Source organism: Gymnodraco acuticeps, unplaced genomic scaffold (assembly GCF_902827175.1).
Source record: "Gymnodraco acuticeps unplaced genomic scaffold, fGymAcu1.1, whole genome shotgun sequence".
NCBI classification, from domain to species: Eukaryota; Metazoa; Chordata; class Actinopteri; order Perciformes; family Bathydraconidae; genus Gymnodraco; species Gymnodraco acuticeps.
This window is the reverse complement of record NW_022991435.1, coordinates 336,755-357,379: the sequence shown is the minus strand read 5'-3', so window position 1 is coordinate 357,379 and position 20,625 is coordinate 336,755. Positions and strand designations below refer to the sequence as shown.

Genomic DNA, 20,625 nt, shown 5'->3' with positions numbered 1-20,625 from the left:
GACAGATTATGCTTCAAAAAAGGTCTTTAAGTTTTAGGACTGAATTAGACAGAAAGCTATACATGTGCATGAGCAGAAAGAATATGAGGATTGAAATAGGAACTCACTGTTCTTGAGAGGAACTACATTTGAGTCAAGTACTTGTGACTATTCAGATGATCTGCAGATATTATTGGAATCTGGGGGTAGAGAACGGACAGCAATCTTATAAATACATCCCAAACCAAAAACACTCAAAGCAGACGCTGACCGACAACACAAACAATACATTTGAACCACATCCTCTCGCATTAAGACGAGTTCCTTACTGAAAAGGGACGCAGATGGGAACAATAGAAAGAGCTATTTGGCTACAGGTTAGGTCGTGACATGTAAAGAGAATCAACACACACTACTGGACAACAGGAGGGAAGGGAGAGATGAGGGGTGCAGAGGGAAACTGGCAGTGAGGTGGCTACCCCATGCAGATATAAGTCCTCCATGTTGTTGACCTGCACGCCTCAGTAAAATGCAGAAATAGGATCCTTGTTCAAACTGGTTACATGATGATTCATCCTACAAAGTGTTTTTCTGGCATTTTGAAGTTGTGCAATACCTAACTGCTTACAAAATGCCTTCAACAGAACTGAAAGCAGATTCTTCTTACAGTTACTGTTTTTAGAACTTTTCTGACTTTAATAATGGATATGTCCAGCTTTTAAAAACAGGGGAAATGGTAAAGCTTTACTTTAAAACAAGGAAGAAGCAGAGGAGGGGGGGGGGGGGGGGGGGGGGGGGGGAGAGAAGAGAAAAAGACAAGCACCAAAGGGCACAGAAAGCGACTTATACACAAGCTGTGGGAATGGCTCTAACATTTTGAAAAAACGACCTCATACATACCAATTGCATGTATTCGTTGGTAGTCAACTTTGATAAGGAAGTGTCCTCAATATGGGAAAGGACAAAAATCGAGGTTACATGGGAACAAACATTACAATACAGTATGTTTTACTAGAAAGACAGATAGATCTAAGAAACTTAAAAACACATATTGATTATTGTGATTAGAGTTCAAACTTGTCACAGTATGATATGTGTTCACATGTGTAGGCCAACAAGAGGGAGTACTGCCCGTTACCCAACCCACCCCTCACTATTGGACACAAGCACTCCCAGATCATCCATGTGCAATAAAGGAAAGAGATGAGTGTGTGTGAGAGAGAGAGAGAGAGAGAGAGAGAGAGAGAGAGAGAGAGAGAGAGAGAGAGAGAGAGAGAGAGAGAGAGAGAGAGAGAGAGAGAGAGAGAGAGAGACTGTAGAGGTGCAAACCTGATTGGAGGCAGTTTGGAAGGGGCTTGTGGCAGATGCGGTGGCTGCAGAGCCTGGAGAACCACCATGCATCATGGGAACTTTTTTGGAGGGAAAATCAGGTAAGCATAAATACACAGAGGAGCAGTGTAGCCACATACACACCACACAAATAAGGGAAGGAGGAGGGGGAGTCAGAGAGAGATTTGATATAACTGGTTCCCTTTCTTCCCTCTGCCAACACTGGTAAGAGGTCTTGTGATTTGACGTGACACAGAGAAGCTGCAGCAAACACAGTGACAAACTTCCACTTGTGTGTGTGTATTATTAAACAACCAATACTGTACTTTGGTGGTAAACACCAGAAGATTGTGCTTTAAAAAGAGTTATGTTACCAATAAAGGCAGAGGGGATAAGAGGAAGGTTACAACAGAACTCCCTCTTTTTTTGTTTGTTTTAAAATAATATATTTTTCAATCATGTTTCATTAGATCAGGTTAGACCAGCCAAAAGCCAAGTTTAGAGTGTGAATGAAAACAAGAGTGGTAATGCAATGTGTAGTAGGTGTGCGCACAAAGAAATGAATAAAAAGGTGATTTATATTGATTTGAAAAAAGAATAGCTGCCACACAAATAATCAGAAACATTTAAAAACCGATATGCTTATTTGGACTCTTAATTATCCTTCAAATCACAAAAATGCAACCAAAACAGTCACTCACAGGTCACCAAATCTCATATAAAAATCACTCATCTATAATCACATGATAGAACATTTTCAGGGTGGTTAATTTTTGATGACGTGCGAGTCACAGACATGAGGTTACAGACAACTGAAGAAGGAAAGCTGGAACCTACCAACGCTGGCTGTAGGTGCCATGCAGAATATTGAGCCTGCCCATCATGCAGTGCAACAGGAAGTGGATTGGATAGGGGAAGAGAAATCAAAACAGCCCATCACAAGGTTCGTTAGAGTGAGGGGGAGAGAAAAGGTGGGAACAAAGGTTAATATCTCCTGGACACAGTCATCAGTGATTGGAAAAGGCGAATTTGCGAACTCATCATATCTGTTAATCAAATAAGAGTGAGGATCTACACTTTTGTCTGAAGTGCATTGCATATTAATGTGTAATGCAACAAGATTGATAGTGCGGTTATCATAGTAACCATTACGTATTAAACATTATATACACACTCGAGACAGAAGTGAGGAGAACAGCAGACGTGTACAGAAGCCAGTCCCTGCAGCTAGTTGCCATTAACCAACCCGTCCTAAACCCGCTCTTCCCAGCTGCAGCCAAAGCAACGTTTCTCATCAAAATACACACTTTCATCAGTTCTATCATTTCTCGTTCAAACATCCATGCTTTCCTCTCTTATCCTGCATGTACTAGGAGGAGCAGGTAGCTAAGTGAAGTTTGATTAAAGTAATTAGTAGACATTTTCGAACACATTCTTAACATCTAGTGGCCATGCAGTGCCATACAAAGCATAATGCACAGATATCTTAAAGCACTGACCCTCTCTGGCCTATAATGAAATCTAGAGCAGGGGTCTTCAACGTTTTTTAGGTCTCAGCCTCAAGAGAGAAACAATTAGGACCCCCCCCCCCCCCCCCACATATCTAAATCCAGTTGCTTATTAAACTGGGCCTGCAATGTGTGGTGGCTTTAAGTAGCATGTATAACAAATGTTATGTTATTTCTTATATGGTATTTAATAATAGCTTGTACCCTTAGCTAACTGGTTAACTGCACAGGTTAGCCAGCCCAAGATGGATTCATGGGTAGCAACCAGACTATCATCAATGTTGTGTAAATGAAATTGGGTCTTTTTTTTTATTGGCCTATTTATATTTGCTCATAATATGTCAGATTCATGAAACTAACATGTATTTTTAGACATCTTAAGTAACTAATAATACAATTAACCAACAAAACATCAAATGATCCCTCCTGCAGTAACATTGACGACACACTAAGGATCACAAACCACCTGTTGAAGACCCGTGATCTAGAGCTTTTATGTAATGTAATATGTTTGACTATCTTTGTAACTTCCCTCTATCAGAAGACAACAAAAGTTGATAAATAATCCACAACCAAACTGCTCTGCCCTGCATTCTACAATTTTGCCCAACCCCAGACAAGCAGGAGCCGGTTAGACGGATCCAGGCGTCTCCTGGGTGCTCGGAGCACTAGTGGAAGTGTCTTTGGGAGCCGTACCTGATGGGAGGAAAGCAGCCTGCTGCTGATACTGCATGCTGGCCAGGGCCTGTTGGTACTGGAGCATGCTGGTGTTAAACATGGCAGAGGCCCCGTTGGCCTTCTCCAGGGCTGCCCGCTTGGGCATGGGAGCCATGATACTAGGAGCGATGCCCTGCCCAGCCAGATGGAGGGAGGACAGTAAAAAAAAAAAAAAAAAAAAAAGAAGAGATAGAAAGAGAGAGAGAGTTGCGTGGAAAAGAGAGAAAGGATGTGTTGGAAAGAGGCAAAAACGGGAAAGAAAACAAAAAAGGTACATACGTTAGACGACATCGTAAAAACAGCATGACAACATCCTTTTGTGTACAACAACGATACAACAACAACAACAACAATATCGTCATATCATCAGTAGCAAGCAAGCAGCAGTCTGACACGATTACTACACAAGCAGGAGCATGGTGCCTACTGGAGCTACTGGCTAACAAGCATTCATATATTCATTACATTTCATCAGGAAGCTTCATTTTGATTGTTAACTTTGTTTTCCTAGATTTGACTAAATGCAACATGAGCAAGCATTAACTATTAAAACAATAAGTCTGCTAACAGGAGGTGGAACAGGTAGGAAGCACAGAGAGAGGGAGGCTGCACTGCTAGCTCCATGATAAACTGTGTAAGCCATGTTTAAGTGATGGTTCACTCTCAGACCAATGTCAAAAATGGTCTCAAGTCAGATGTAAAATAATTTCTTTGTGATTGTGAAAGTTTTCGACATAAAACGCTCTGAAGGTGGATTTGGTCTCAGCATGAGGCCATCTTTGAGGTCTGAATATCTGTGACAAGATTTGATGATGGAGTGAACTATCATTTGAACTGTTATCATTTGTTATGGTGGGATCAGTACAGTATGGGTTGTAAAGACTGTTTCTCTTAGCCCCCCCCTTATCCATCTGACATGCACAAGCAACACAGACATGCACACATTTGATTTAGCTGCTCCACAACACTGACCACTGACTGGACGTAAGACTGAAGCCATGCAACCGTTATAGAAGCTCTACTTCCCTTGCCCTCGCTGACGTTTGTTAAATAGGCTACATGTGATGAACTGATTGTGGCTCCTAATTATACATTTAATTTGTCATTTCTACAAGAAGCTGAAGTTTGGGGTCGGATCCACAAAAGCCACAATCATTTTATCACAGGCAATAAGGAAAGATCAGCAGGAGGAAAAAACAGACATTGCACTGAGACAACGACGACAAAAATAGCTAGGTATCTTTGGTTAAAACACTGCTCTACAACAAAGCCACATGCCAAGCTAAAAGGTGAAAGGTCATAGTACCAGGTCAAAGGTTGCGTCGAGGGGTCGCTTCAGTGATTTGACAGCCGACTGAGTCTTAATTAGCAGGCAGCGAGCACATGATGGCAATGGCCAATGGGATTCAAGCGCATTAACATAAACCAGCAAGCAGAGGTGCATCATGGGGGCAGCAGTGCAGTTTGGGTATAGGTGAGAAAAAACAAAAACAAATAAAAAAACAAATCATTGGAATGCAATATACAAGGGGATAACAGGACTAAGGCATGCACAGTTTGGAAACTAGCCCTACTGCTCTATAGTTAAATCATCGTCAATAATCAATGATAACTACCAAACTACATTAGTTACTGTCACACAAAGATGGATGAATATAGCGATGAGAATCTTATTCTAATATTTCTTTTCGTGGCTTGTATTGATCAGACTATAAAGTAAAATCCACATGTTTTCTGTTTAACTGTACGCATCGTAGTCAATTTCGCATGACAACCATTAGCTCAATGCTCTCTGCCTCACACTATATCAATAAGAGCATGAGTAAATCACTGATCTACAGAAGTGAGCCAGGTGCTGTTACTGTGAGAAAGCACAATGAACCCTTTTTAAAAAATGGAGGAAGAGAAGTGATACCGTAGGAAGTACAGAAACAATGGAGTCACATATACGACCATCAGAGAGAGAGGAACTGACCGGCTCGTGTTCCAGGATGAGATGAAGAAGGACCCTTTTTTTTTTTTCTGGTTAGGAAAATAAATAACTCATTGAGAATAACGTACCATTGTTCCATCCTTCTTCATATCATGCTGTCCTGAGCAGATTTTACCCACACCAAGTTAAGGACCGTTAAAATGTGACCTGGCAAAAGCAGAACTAAATAATACCAACATGGAAGTATGAGCCACAGAAAAGTATTTCCTCCAGGGCGTTTGAACTTTGAATAAATAGCCCTAATATAAAAAGCAATCACTTTAAAGCTCCTTTCAGCCTGCTGTGTGAATGTGTGTGTCCACGCTTGTACAGACTGCTCACCATTGCCGCGGCGGCTGTGGCCTGGTTCACCTGGTGCTGGGCAGCCTTTATTTTGGCCTGCAGATGAGCCGGTGGGTGAAAGTACTTGCACTTTTCCCGAGAGCACCGACCCTTGATGTAGTCCATGCACACGGTGACGGTGTTGTCATTGGTGTCGATCATGGTGCTGTCTGCGGGGTGGGAGAAGCGACAGTCGGTCTCCCCGCGAGAGCAGTTGCCCCTCTGATATTCACGACACACCTGGAAAGTAAAAAAAAAAGATGAAAAGATGTGGAGCTATCTACGAATTCAGCGAAGCATGTGGCTATAACAAAAAACGGTGTCACGTAGAATATTTCCTGCCTGGTGCCTTTATGTAGAATATATGAATTATGATTCACCAAGCCTTCACTTTGTGATGTAAGACTGTGTAGCTAAACACATCCATTACTTTAAAAAATGCATGAGAGCTGCAGTCTAATAAGTGGATTAAAATGCTTTGCAAGGTCAGATTCTTCTTGCTGTGTAAATCATTTTCTAGGCCTTCCTCTCTGCAGTATCCTTTTACACCAAACTAACGATCTGTACAGAGATATGCAGTGCACTTCCTGTTTGACTGAAACGGTTCGGTATAGATTTCCTGTGCTTTGACGTGAATATATATCACATTGAGGCAAGTGCTGAAACTTTAACACAATAATCCTTGATTGTTATATATTTTCTTTTTATCAGGAATAGTTATGTGTTTGTTGGAGCTTGAGAATCTGCCTTTTTTTTTTTTTTTGGAAGTGAGACACCAGAGGGCAGCACCTACTTTTAAATGACATGTAGCATGAACACATGGGTTTTACTCTCCTGATATCTACCCTGCTATGAGTGTGTGGTTGAACTCTGATAAATGTTTCAGTAAAGACAATTAAAAACTCTTGGATTTGCACTTTGCCCTTTAACGTTACTGACTTAAACATATCCTACAACATGAACTAGTTGACTCAACAATGACACTAGCAGCTACGGTACAGGAAGGACTTTTACTTGACTTAACAGTTGCTATACTATTACTGTAGCTGAGGAAATCATTAAGGCCTTTTACACTCAAATCATTATAAAACAAGTTCAGGCTCATCCCCCTTGCTTCTCTAATGGTATTTTGTGAAGCGTACAGTGTGAGAGCACAAACTGTACCGGAAATAGATGAGGCAGAGTAAATGAGAATGAGTTGAGACAAAAATGTAACAACTCTTAATTACAACCACTTCTTAGAATGCACTTGGCTTCATAATCTGAGGAAATACTGCAGTTTATGGGCTTTATGGTTTTATTTTAATCACCTTCTTCTTTGCATAATAGTACTGGCTATTAATATTACCATATCGCCTCAGACACAGTAATACAAGTGTAATAAAGAGTGCCGTTATTCTTATGCTTGTTAAACCACTTGTTTACTTGTTGTCTTGTTTACAGGCTCGTTATCATCCTGTGCCACTCCACTCCCAACGAAAAACACACCATGAAGTAGATTTGATTAGTTTTCCTGAAACTCTTAGGAAGGAGTGGGTTGATTATATGCCCCATAAAATGCTGAAATAAACAGGTTACATTCATCAGTGTGTGTGTTACCTCAAGTCTATCTGTTCTCAGCAGCTTCTGGGCTGCAGCGGCCGCAGCGTTGGGGACTTGGCTCATGTTGGGGCTGGAGGCCATGAGGACCTGGGTGCTGGGCATGATATCCTGGGGCATCAGGCCTGGTGACATGGGGCTCAGGTAGGGATTAAAGGCTGCGGCGGCAGCTGCTGCTGCACTGGCATTGGTGGCCATGCCTGGCGACATCGAGAACATTGGCTGGAAGAGAGCAACAGTAAAAGCAGGGGAATGAAATAACATGACATCATGTGCACACAAGCCACAAACTGTGAGCTTTTTGTATGGGAAAAGAGAGGGACTGACTGAAGACAAATCAGAAGACGAAAAGAGCCACGCAGACAGTGAAGGAGCTGTACATGGGTGAGCTTTTACACGTATGCGTTCTCACCGTGGGCAGTAGCTGTGGTGTGTTCATACGTGTGTATCCTCTCACCATAGGTGATAGCTGCGTGCCAGGCATCATGGCGTTGGCGAGATGCATCTGTTGGGCGAGCATAGCCATGTTCTTCTGCTGGATCAAGTTGTTTCTGCCATTGATCTCCAGCTGGGTCTTTAGGTGGGCAGGAGGGTGCAGGTACTTGCAGTTCTCCCTGGAACAACGGCCCTGAAGGACGAAAGCAGAGGGGGAAACTGAGTCAGAACGACACATAAACTCAGGATGCTTATTCACTGCAATCACAAGGAAAATAAAAATTCTTACAATTTATGAACAAGGATATGTTAAAACTACCGGAGTAAACCCTTTGTAGGAGTATCTTTACTACGTTTACTTGCACTCTGTCAACATTGTAGCTTTAAGGCTAAAGAATAGCAATGTCAATGTTTGGTTTGTCCATTCTGAGCTACTGTAAAAATAACATATTCACTGGCCTTTTAAAAAATTACAATGTGATTATGGCAGATAAGAAGCAGGTTAATTTGGCTTATGTGTAACATCATAACATGGAAAATTGCTCAATTTAATACCAAATTCACATTAGGTCTAAGACGAGCCTAGCACTAATTGTTAGCGGCTAGCTTTTTCCAGTCCCAGCTGAGATATATGTATGTGTGCTAGCCACAGGAGGTCATGACACACACTAGTGCTGCTCTACAAACTCCCATCTTGGTTATATGTCTAACGCTATAAATAATGCCCACATATTATCCACATATAATGTATCAGCAGTCATCCTGAGGTCACACTTGAGAGTCTTCAAATCATTATCAAAGTCAGGTATCCCTTTTTGCTGTGTCCAATTATACCTTCAGTCTGGAGAGGAGTCACACACGCACATTCTCACGCAAGCAAGAATGCATACACATCGGGGTCATGTTCGGATAACAGGTGGCGGATACACGTCATACAAACACACACACTCAGGTCACCAGTTTAAGCAAGAAGATTTACTTTCAGTCCTGAGGCACAGCTGAGCTGACCGAGGCAGCCTGGGCTCAACACTTGCTGACAGAGCTGGCCCCCACTGGTATTCATCTCTGTATCCTGTCATGACTCCATTCCCCTCAAATCTCCTTCACTTTCACTGACACTGGAGCACCGGACAGGTGCGAGGGAATGGGGTGGGGGATAAGGAGCAGAGAGGGGGACACTTTAATGACAGTGGGGGCCTCTTTCAGATGTGTAGTCTACTTGAATTCCAGATGAAAAATAGCCTTCTTGCTAACTGGCGCATTTACAGATATGTCGTATTTTGTTCGCTGTTCCTGATATATAAACGGATAAATATCAAATATAAATACACAAGGTATTAGGGTTGCTCGATTATGGCAAATCAATTATATTACAATCATAATCTCGATTATTTGGGTCAATAATTGATATCACGATTATTAAAAACGATTATCCATTTACTTTGAAAACATCCATTTATTGAAAATAAAAAAATTGTATATGTTTTTAACAGTTGATTACCCTGAACTTTAAGTATAATTCAATTGAAAAACCAATACAAAAATAATATTATTTTTTAAAATAAATAAATAATAATAATTTAAAAAAGAAAATCGTTTTATTTCGATTATATTGATTTCATAACCGTTGCAAGCCAAAATCGTAATTGCGATTAAAATACGATTAGTTGAGCAGCCCTACAAGGTGTTACGCTTAGGGATATCTTCATTTCCCAATTTGTAATTTTAGTAGAGGCCTGTAATATAGTTAAGAGTTTTAACTTTAAAAAGATGTAGTGTAGACCAGGGGTTCCCAATCTTTTTTCCCAAGAGCCCCCCCAAATGACTCTTGTTGGAAGTTGCGGGGGCACAACAGCGGTAATTAAAGTTTAAAAGTCTCAAAATGCTACAACTACTGTCACAAACTGGATGAATGTGAAGTATTTTGTTAAAGGAGGATGAAAGCGGAATGAAGGAGCACTATTGGAGAGACTTTGATGGTTATTGGACTCGGGATTAATTCATTTGGATTCCCGCTGTATGAAGAAATTAAAGGACGGCGCAAGTGGAAACAATTCACAAAGGGATTAAACTGTTTAAAACACATGCTCAAAGTAAACCGGATTTTGCCGATGTGTTTATGTGGATTCAAAAGTCGTAAATAATCTACAAAATGGAGGAGACCGATCTGATCAGAGCAACTGTGACAAATAATCCAACTGATGGACAATGACTATGTTTTAAAAATGCGCTTATCCAGACAAGCCTGGTTTGGACACTATACGGGCAGAAGAAACATTTATATTAAAGAAAAAATTATACATTTCTGTCTTTTTATGCCTTTAATATAGCTACAGTACTAACTTGAATTTTTATTAAAATTGATTAATCAATTTTTTTAAATATTTTATTGTAATGTAGAGACAAGGCTTTTAGTGACAATCATGTATTGTATCATTACAATTATATGTAAAAAAAAAAAGTAAAAAAAAAAAAAGGTCTCAATATGATATTTGGCCTCAAATCATCTGAGGACTGGCGCACCCCCTGCGATCTTTGGCGCCCCCCCACATTGTCTACATTGCTGTAGACATAAAAGCCATAAAAGCCATGTCTGGATTTCATTAAAGCTGTTTATACACTACATAACTAAAACATGACACAAATACTGTTGTTGAGTTTAACCCCATTTCACACACAACTCTTGTCCAGTGTTTAGTTGCAGGCAGATAAGGAGTATGTTGCAGTTTCTGAACAATTTGGAACCCAAGTGTATAATAACTGTACGTCCATTTAAAGGGAACTTTAGAGACAAACAGAAGCACACTTCCCTATGCTGGGGTTAAGGTCTCCTGTTAGGACTGACCAGGTTGTTCACCACCCATGTGTATTTAAGCTGAGCTGGCATTCAGAAGAGTTCTGACACTGTGTGTGTGTGTGTGTGTGTGTGTGTGTGTGTGTGTGTGTGTGTGTGTGTGTGTGTGTGTGTGTGTGTGTGTGTGTGTGTGTGTGTGTGTGTGTGTGTGTGTTGAAAGTGGGCGAGTGTGTGAGACGAGAGGAGCTGAAAGCAGGTCCTAATAGCACTCAACCAGAGAGTGACAATGGCATGCAGCTAGGGGAGAGTGAGAGTGTGTGTGATTTTGCTACGTGGGTTTGGGTGTGTGTGCGGAGGGGGTTGCAAAGGCATGGAGGATCATATTGCATTTACCCCATATGACCCTGGAGCAGCAGTTTGTGTGTGGCTTTAGATGGAAGGGTAATGTTTGCGAAAGAAACATATGGTTTTGACTTTAGACAACTACGTTCGCCAATCATGCCAATAACAATGTCTGATAATATAGCCTGATAATAACAATTCCACAAAGAAAAAATGCCACCAACCAAAACATGCAGCCATTTTGAATAATGAAACTAGTAGCAGAAGAGGAAACGTCAGGCAGCATAAGTGGAAGAGAGAGAGTCTAAAGCGAGAGCCGGGGTGCGTCATTGATATTCTAGAAGTTGCAGAAGAAGTCATAGTTTGGATCATCATGAGCAGGGAGAGAGGGAGAGTATTGGCTCTGCTCAGATCATGTTTGTGGCTGTTATTGTGACATCAGCGGCCTTGAGGAGCAGCTAGAGACTGTGTCCACGGCAACAGCGCAGCCAGACACTCCTGCTCTAACAACACAGTGTTTCCTGGCATCTTTCCGATCACTGGCAAGAGCTCAGCAAAGAAAAATACTAAAGATACAACCCACCCTGAAGCCCCAGCAGATATCATCTTTACCGTTCTCCATTTGGGGATTCAACACTGGCGCAAAAATAATTACATGATCTCATTATAAGACACAATTTAAAGTTCATTGTGTGAAAACTTGATGAGCAATGACGATCCATAAAAAGATTGAAATCACATTTATCACAGTGAGAAGATACCTGGTGAGAATGTGATGAATTCATTAACTGATTTTCTCTTATGCCTGAAATGATGAAAACAATGAGGCGAGCAGCTTCAGAGAAATTCACCCACATCGCTCTTTGATTCCCTTTGCAGGTGGGTGAGCAAAGAGCACTCACATATTTGTCTTCGTCATCGTCAGTGTGTTTTTAGAAATGTTTTCTTTCCAATTCATCGAAGCCGTTACAGAGCATAGTGATTTATCTAGGGCCACAACTCCAAATGACAGGATTTAAAGATACTCTAATTACAATAATAGATTTCTTTGAGTAATTCGAAATTGTTCGTTACAAATAAGTAACCTTTTTAAAGTTAGCAAAATGACTTAACATATTGGAGTTACAGGGTATATGCAGGAATCCTGAAGTCAAATGTAATACCTTTTAAGACCTTTTTAAAGACCCTTCCATACATTTTAAGACCTCATCGCCACTTGGAGTTTTAACCGGTTACATTGGCGACACACTTTATCTCACATGTACTATATACAGTATTGATTGTCCTTCCTCCTTATCTTCCAACCATTTGGACGCAAACTTGCATTTCCCCATAACGATGTTGTTTAACAACCGGCGTAAACGGACCTTCGCGCGCGATCAAGCAGTGAGCGTGCGATGTCCTGTTCAGATGACGTCAAATCCAACGGGATGCCATCAATAAACTCCACAGAATCACACTACACACCTATGCAATGACTACATTCAGGCAGACTGTAGAATACAACCTCTTTGGACAATTTATATACTTATTGAAAACAAGCTACAACATGTAATACCTTGGAAAATGCCGTTTAATACTTTTTAATAGCCTTCATTTTCGCTAAATTGATTTATCAACTTTTAATACTTTTTAAGACACCCTGAGTTATTGATAACTGGTTTAAACAATAGTACCAAACCAATTACAGATTGCACAGAAGAAATATAAAAGTTAAATATAAAGTTATTACAAAAAATTAAAAATGTTACATAAAATATCTGCTTGTCATCACTACCTCTGAAAACAGACATTTGGATGATAGATAGAAATAATATAAACCTAATAATAACTGATCTTTCCCTGCCACCTTTAACAATGTGTTTTGAATAAATAGTTGGGGTTGAGTTGTGTTTCCCCGGCTGGAATCAGATATGCCAAACAGGGCACAATAATCCCACTGGCTACTGTGCCGTCTGATGGATGCTAAATTGTAATAACATGTCCCACCCTGACCGCGCTCTCTGCTAACTCCGTGGCTCCCCTGCAGACACACACCCTGCTTCTGTGACTGAGTGGGATTCAAACAAACAATGAAGTAATGTGTAAAGAATGCTGGGTGGGGCTGCTTCCTGTCCTTTTGAGGAGAGGAACACGCAAGATGTACTAGTGCGCATGTGTGTGAGAGAGGAAGCGTGAGACAGTGGAAAGGTGAACACAAACTGGCTTCTTCTTCAGGGTTAAAGTAAACATAGCTAATGGTCCTGTGCTCACAACCTTTTTGGCTTCTTATATGTTTCTGTTTGGTATAGGGGCAAAATACATTTCTTATCTGCTCCTTCCTTATAAAAACATGCAGAGCTCTCAGGTCGTCTTTTACATAGAGAAGACATCTCAAATAGTTTTACTTGAATAATTTACAGGCCTGAAGAGGTAAAACTGCCTAGAAATGAAAAAACTATTTAAAAATAAGAAAAGGAAATGTGTAAAGCAGAAAACCTTGGCTTTTCTATCCTGTTAAAAAGCTTAAAAGCTCTTCCAAGAAAAATCCTATGACTCTTTTGGGAATCATACAAAAATTTCATATCAGCTTCTTAATCTCAGGAATGAAAAATATGTATTGTAACTCTTATTAAAAGATGGTATGTGTCTGTTTTATATCACTACCACAATCCTGTCATACATGTATGCACACACAGTATTTATTCTGCATGTCATAATGAATGTTGATCTTCAAAGTGCAGTTCATTACATGAACAGTTCCAATGTATCCTAATCTAATGTGCCTCTCATGTTTGATGCCAGTGTTGTGGTGTGAGAGCTGTGTATAGTTGGCTTCTGGTGTGAAGCTACACTGTTCTCTGCACTGCGTTCCAGTGACTTCTGTGCAAACAAACGCAGAGATGAAAGCACTTTCTCCTCACACACACTGTGAATGAAGCTTTGTTTTCCTGGAGAACAGCAGAGACTCTGGGCCAGGCCCCGTGGTTGGTCTCTTTGTCCACTGTGTGATCAAATATGGTTTGAAATATATAAAACATAAATTAATAAATCAATAATCTGACAAAGTGCAGACAAGTGGACTTTCCTGATAGTGAAGTAGAATATTCAGACATGGGTTGTCTTGAGTATTGAGTATAGCAGCGAGCTATTCACAATCAATAATACCCTTTTACAGTTAAGTACAATTGATTTTCTTTTTCTTTTTAGCCTCTAAATTCTGCATTGAATTAGCAGTAGAGTTCTTGGAGAGGGCAAAGAAAGACATCACATATTCAAGCGGTCTTAGGGGTTGTTTCTCACTGGGGCCTGCCTTTCTATATCAGACCATGAACACACACTTGCACCCTTGTGATTGTGTCTACATCTCCTTGCGGGGACTCAGTGCACATGTGATCCATGCTGCACAGCTTAGTGGTCAGGGAGTAGATGTGACCGGTGGAGCTTATTGAGATATGGAGAAGGCAGGGAGTGTTAATCTACGATAATAGTTACAGTATGCCCCCAGTGACGCATTATCAACCTTACCAAACAACAACTGAGATGAAGAGGGATTATAGGCTACAACTCAGACAGAGAGAAGGTTAGCCAGATAAAACATGTGTGAGTGGGCAGTACATGTTAAAGTGAAAGCAAATCTTTTAGAGAAATACTGTAGATGGCAGTATCCCAGGTGATGTTCAAACAGTCCCTGTATGTATTAGACACAGTGGTAGCCACAGAAACCTCCCTATTTATGTACACACACACACACACACACACACACACACACACACACACACACACACACACACCGACACACACACACACACACACACACACACACACACACACACACACACACACACACACACACACACACACACACACACACACACACACACACACACACACACACACACACACACACACACACACACACACACACACACACACACACACACACACACACACACACCAATAAGTTATTCACACTTCAGAGGGTGTTGGTTCTCAGAAATGCCTCAGGTCAGATGTCACATACACAGGAGTCCTGGATCCAAACTTAGACCTCTCTGTTTGTCTCCTGACATGACATGCCCCCCCCCTCCTCCCTCTCGATATCTCTCTCTATCTCCTTTCACACAAACACTTTCATGTGACTTTACTTGCGCCGTTTCTCCCTACGCTCTCTGTTCAATGCAGCGCTGTTTCTTCTGCTGTGAGGGCTAACAAGGTTACTTCCGTACTTTTCATTATCAGTGATAACAGAGCAATCTCGCAGGTATCGATTAGAGCAGCAGCACTTTATGAAAACCATCCAGTACTCGCTCTGTGAGTACGTGAGGAGGCAAGGGAACGTTCATTTAATCACCTCCGAGATTTGTTTCCCAGTAGGGGAGGGAATGAAGAGTCACTGCGCAGAAATCACAAGGTCTCGGAAGCAACGAGGCGTCGATAACAACGTCATTGTTTCCGAAATGACTGAGGTGGCATCTTTGCTCAGTGTCTGTCGGCCTCACAGGCTGAGGATCAAAGTCTGCCGTATATCTTCATCAGCCATTTCAAAAGATGGAAGATGAGTGACATGCAATACTAATGATTAGACTTCTAGTGCCTTAGCAGAGCATCAAAAGCAAATGCACTTTTATGATTACACAAGATATATGTTTATTGAAGGTTCATTCATAAGAATAATCACAGGTATTGATATGCTTTAACGTGAGGATTAGACTTTCATAGCAGTAAGAATCACATTAAGATGTAGTATTGAAAAACTAAAATCACAGCCTGGAGTTATGGCCAACAATGTGTTCTGTCACCTTGACCCTTTTACTCTGAAAATCGAAAGATTTTATCCTTAAATCCAAGTGGACGTTTGTGCCAAATATGAAAAAGTTCCCTCTCGGGGTTCTCGAAATATATATCGTATTCACAAGAACGGGACAAATCAAAAACATAATTCTTCCTGCCTTTGCTCCCCCACAGTAGAGACATTAAAAAATCCTTTGACCAAGATAAGAAAGTGTACCGCATTCCTTTCACATCTCTATTATGCAGACTACATCCTTATTTCTACCTCTTCAGAGTGGCAGCTTCAAATGTATGTAAAGAAAGTTTGGAGGCATGTCACTGCTCCACTCCTCCTTTATATGCTGTTCTTTGATCCCTCCCCAACACACCACTAACATCATTTTCTGCACACGGTTTTTCACATTCACTTCTCAGTTTTGTGACACCTAGATTGTAGACAAGGAATGGAAAAGTATATTCCATCAATGGCCAAGTAATAACCAGCAGGCAGATGATTAATTGAGTTTGCAGCACTGACAGATTTAATCTGGCACGTATTGCGTTAATCTGATCTCACGGACTGTAATCCTATTCGCAACTCTAATCCCACTGTCAACTAGCCTAATCCTGTTTCTGTGTGAGATTATCTCCTTCAAACTCGGCACTAGCACAAGCTCAATGCGTTCGCCCTCTTTCTCTTATTGCATTTTAAACAGGGATTTAAACTCTTCAAATTGTTTCTCTGGTAAAACGTAAGAAAAGAAACACGCCAGAGGAAGATTTCATTTGTTTCTGAAGCTACTTTTTGTGTTTTACAAATTATGTAGAGGTGTTGATAATGAGCATAAAGAGGAATTATTTTGGTTCATTCTTTTCTGCATAATAAGGGCCTTTGCAAGTGACAATGGCATCTAACCAACAAATCGTCCCAATATCCAGTCGAGAAGTCCAGATGTATTAACTGGCAGTGTTTAAATGCAATTTAATTTGCATTCTAATACAAATGCTACTACTAGTACTCTTGATATATAAAGCAAACCAACACGTACCTGCTGTTACTATGAGAAATAGACAATGTAGAAGATGCAGTGTCACATATAAAGCAATATAATAATAATATATTTTATTTCTATAGCGCTTTTCTTGAACCCAAAGACGCTTATAAATAGGGACGCCAATCAGCGAATGTTGCAAAACTAATCAGCGTGAACACTAACCGAACCTCAGGTGGTGTTACCGTTTCAGGTCAAAAGCAAAGGACACATAATGGATGGTGAATAGCAACATTGGAGGATTTTAATGATGTGTTCACTGCTGTCTTTTTAGGGGAGATTTGCAATCAGAAGGTTAGGGTTGGAAACAGAAAAACTGTGAAGTTAATAAGACTAATGCCACGGGTTTGACAGGCAGACACTGAGATTTTGAGAAGGAATTCAACAAGATACAAAGAAGCAATGGCATCTGTGAAACACAAATATCAGCTACACTTTTTTCCTTTTAGCCTCACATTTTCACCACCAGCGGGTATCTCACCTTTAAGATTCTCCTTTTACATGTTGGCATCAACATAGAGGAAAGGGGCGGGGTGAAGTTGACTGATGGACCTAACAGCTGGCGAGAGGGAGGAGCAGCGTGAAAAGGTGGTGAGAGAGCTGAGTCTAAGTGAGTAGTTGTGCCCTGAAGCTCCTCTGCTGCTCTCTCACCTGTGTAATGGCAGGGTAATGGCTGAGCTGACTGACTGGCTGTGGGACTGTTTGCATGCAAGAGGTAATGAAAAAACGACACAAACTGAATGATGAAGGGGTGATGGGTAGAGGACATTTGGAAAGTCACACGGCTGACGGTACTTTGACATCAAAACAATTTCACCCCTTATCATCTAGTTTTCCCCTTTAAAATTAACTTAAATTCCGTTTTAATCAAACCCCATTTTGTTACTATTTAGTATTTAGTGTCGCAACTTTTTCTTTCAATTGCAATTAAAGGTCCCATGTCATGGCCATTTCTACTGATCATATTTCCATTGTTGAGGTCTACTAGAATAGATTTCAATTGTGCAATTTTCCCAAATCACATTGGTTTCTCATACAGCATCTCTGTATAGTATGTGTATTCACCAGGTATTCACTCTCTGTTCTAAACGGCTTGTTGGAGCTCCCCCCCCCCTCCCTGTGAGCCCAGTGTGCTCTGATTGGTCGAGACGTTGCAAGGCTCGCTGCTGCGAGGAGCGGACAGGTTTCCGGGTCGGCGATACAGCGAGAACAAGCTCTATAATCAAGATCAGATTAAAACATTCTCTTACAATCCTGAGCACACACACACACACACACACACTCACAGCCGAAGTAAAAACAATAAGTGTGGCTTGATATTGAGTAAGAAAAAGCTTTAGAACGCTGTGAGAATGGGTCTGCGGAGAGCATTTCTCCGCGATCCCAACTCGTCTATTACCAGCGTTCAGGGAGCTCTATGCAAGTCAATGGGGACTCCCTGGTAGTTAGCCAAGGGATCCTGGTGTGTGAGGTGCTCCGCGGATTGGTCCATTTGGACCAATTCGGTCATTTGTTGTTGATTTGAGTGTTCACATGTCACAGAACCCAGGAAGCAAACAATGGCAAATTTGAAATCTCCAACGAGGCGTTCTGGGGCAGCATAGACAGGCCTTTTCTGTGTTAGAGCTTTACTCCCTACAGGGTGTACTTTGAGGGTTTTTGACTCTGCAGACCGTTTACATGCATAAAAACCTTCATGACACACAAGGGGACGGGTAATAACCGGAAAAGCATGACATGGGACTTTTAAATGAATCAATTTTAACTGACAAAGTCATCATCTCTAGCACATTTTATTAGAAGTGATTGGGTTTGCAATTATTATACATGATTAGGATTGCGTTGCTAAACACAAAGCTACCTCTTGTTACCCCCTCTTAAATGATGGAGACAAGTTTGAACATTTACCTTGAAATTGCTATTTTCAAAAGCATTGAAAAGTTAATACCTAGGCCTAAAGCTGAAACTTAAATAACAATTAAAGTATGATGAGGGTTGATTTATTTCTTGAGTATGATTGAATATTAGAAGCTTTCCTTTGAAAATGTATAGTTTGAATTCGGTTTGCTCTGATGTAGTTTACCGTCTTCAATAGTTTAGGAACTTACATTCGACTCAATACATGTTTAAAATATGTCACTGCATGCTGTAATCTTTTAAGAGTTTTAGATAACGCAACACTGCAATCTTGGTTGATTGGTGAAGCAAACAAACCCTCAGGCTAAGGTTTTATGGTATGTCTGCGTGTTTGAGAGTGAGCCAGAGAGAGACAGAGAGAAAAAAGGGCTATAGGAGTAATCATTGTATCAGTGGTGTTATAAAGGGGCCCAGTGTGATGGAGGGACAGGGACGGCTGACACTGAGAAGAAAAGACGGGCTGTTGTCGTTGATCTTCCGTCACATAAGCTCACAGAGAAGATTCACAGCTAAACTGATCCGACAAGGATGCACACACCATGGAATAAGCAGACCAAAGAATGTCTCTGTGTTTGTGTCTGTAAGTGTGTGTGTGTGTGTGTGTGTGTGTGTGTGTGTGTGTGTGTGTGTGTGTGTGTGTGTGTGTGTGTGTGTGTGTGTGTGTGGTGTGTGTGTGTGTGTGTGTGTGTGTGTGTGTGTGTGTGTGTGTAGGCCTGGATTACACTGGTCAAAACACACATCTCTAAAGTATGAAAGGCATGAGCATAAACCCCTCAATGCCACGACAGAGAGGCGTTAAAGATCATAATGACTCAAATGAAAGCCCCTGCAATGTGACTCAGCTCTAATGTTTGTATGAAATCTCCTGGTTTTATTTAGGGAAGACTGAGAGCAGCCAAACAGTGTGACATGATGAATAGCACTCAAGTAAAAGCTCAGTGTAATGGATGACTGAATCCTTGTTAATTGAAAGCAGAGAGATTTTCATTGTGGATGCACCCACAGTTATCCCATTAAAAATCCAATCAAGAAGAAGATCCTATATGTGCTGCAGAGGAGAGAACCCCATATGGATCCAGGGGACAATCTGTGTGAGCTACAGCTTCACTGCAGTACATGACTTAAGAGCAGCACAGTGTTACTGAAGGCAAACCTTGCTGATCAGGTGGGATTAAGCATTTATGCGGAAAACAAATTGGTGTTGGTCAGATTTGGGCATTGTTACTGTGTGCACACGTGTCTTAATTATTATTTTCTTTAGGGTCGTAATTTGCAGCAACAAATTTGCAATATGAGGATCTCAGGAATACTGTTTGATTTTTAAATATTTTCTTGTTATCATGTTCGATAATTCCTTCTCAGGTTTATAATAAATCTTGCTGTTATTTCTATTTCTCATTAGTTCATCACTGGCCAGAGAAATACCATCGGTTGACTATATGTGGCCATGTGCAGTGTGTCTTTGAATGCAGTGTCAAACACACATTCGCCTTCTGAACTCTACCCACATGCTTACACAATGCAAGTGTATATTGGCTGTATAATAAGTTTGAAATGATAAAAAACACTGTCCACTAGCAACGCAGCTAATATTTACCCCACATGTCTATCCCCCCCAACCACTTTTTAGTGCACGCGAGTGTACCTTGTTCCATCCTACCACTGAACATAAACATGATGTCAAATAGGGTCAGCAAAATGAGAGGAAAGACAGATAGAGAGGTGCAGACTTTGAAAGAGAGAGACAGAGAGAGATAAATAAGAAGTATTTATCCGCCCTCTGCTCTGCAGGAATGTAATCTTGGCTCGCAACAGCGTGGTAACACAAAGAAACCCGCTGCAACAGCACTACTAAAACAGATACAATAGACACACACACACACACAT

General features: G+C 40.9%; 1 protein-coding gene across 13 annotated transcripts in view; it reads right to left on the bottom strand.

Moving 5' to 3' along the window:
* Window positions 1-20,625, bottom strand: part of LOC117532724 (muscleblind-like protein 1) — a 42,664-nt gene that overhangs the window by 3,405 nt on the left and 18,634 nt on the right. For 5 of the 13 annotated variants that reach the window (XM_034196169.1, XM_034196166.1, XM_034196168.1 and 2 more), the window contains exons 3-11: window positions 7,859-8,074; window positions 7,447-7,668; window positions 5,848-6,087; window positions 4,840-4,893; window positions 3,513-3,666; window positions 2,146-2,181; window positions 1,309-1,388; window positions 880-906; window positions 108-179 (exon numbers count right to left, since the gene is read on the bottom strand). In XM_034196169.1, coding sequence (XP_034052060.1) covers window positions 123-179; window positions 880-906; window positions 1,309-1,388; window positions 2,146-2,181; window positions 3,513-3,666; window positions 4,840-4,893; window positions 5,848-6,087; window positions 7,447-7,668; window positions 7,859-8,074 — 1,086 coding nt within the window. In that variant the 3' untranslated portion in view covers window positions 108-122. The remainder of the gene's footprint in view (window positions 1-107; window positions 180-879; window positions 907-1,308; window positions 1,389-2,145; window positions 2,182-3,512; window positions 3,667-4,839; window positions 4,894-5,847; window positions 6,088-7,446; window positions 7,669-7,858; window positions 8,075-20,625) is intronic. The other 8 variants (XM_034196173.1, XM_034196171.1, XM_034196175.1 and 5 more) reach the window with 8 other exon arrangements.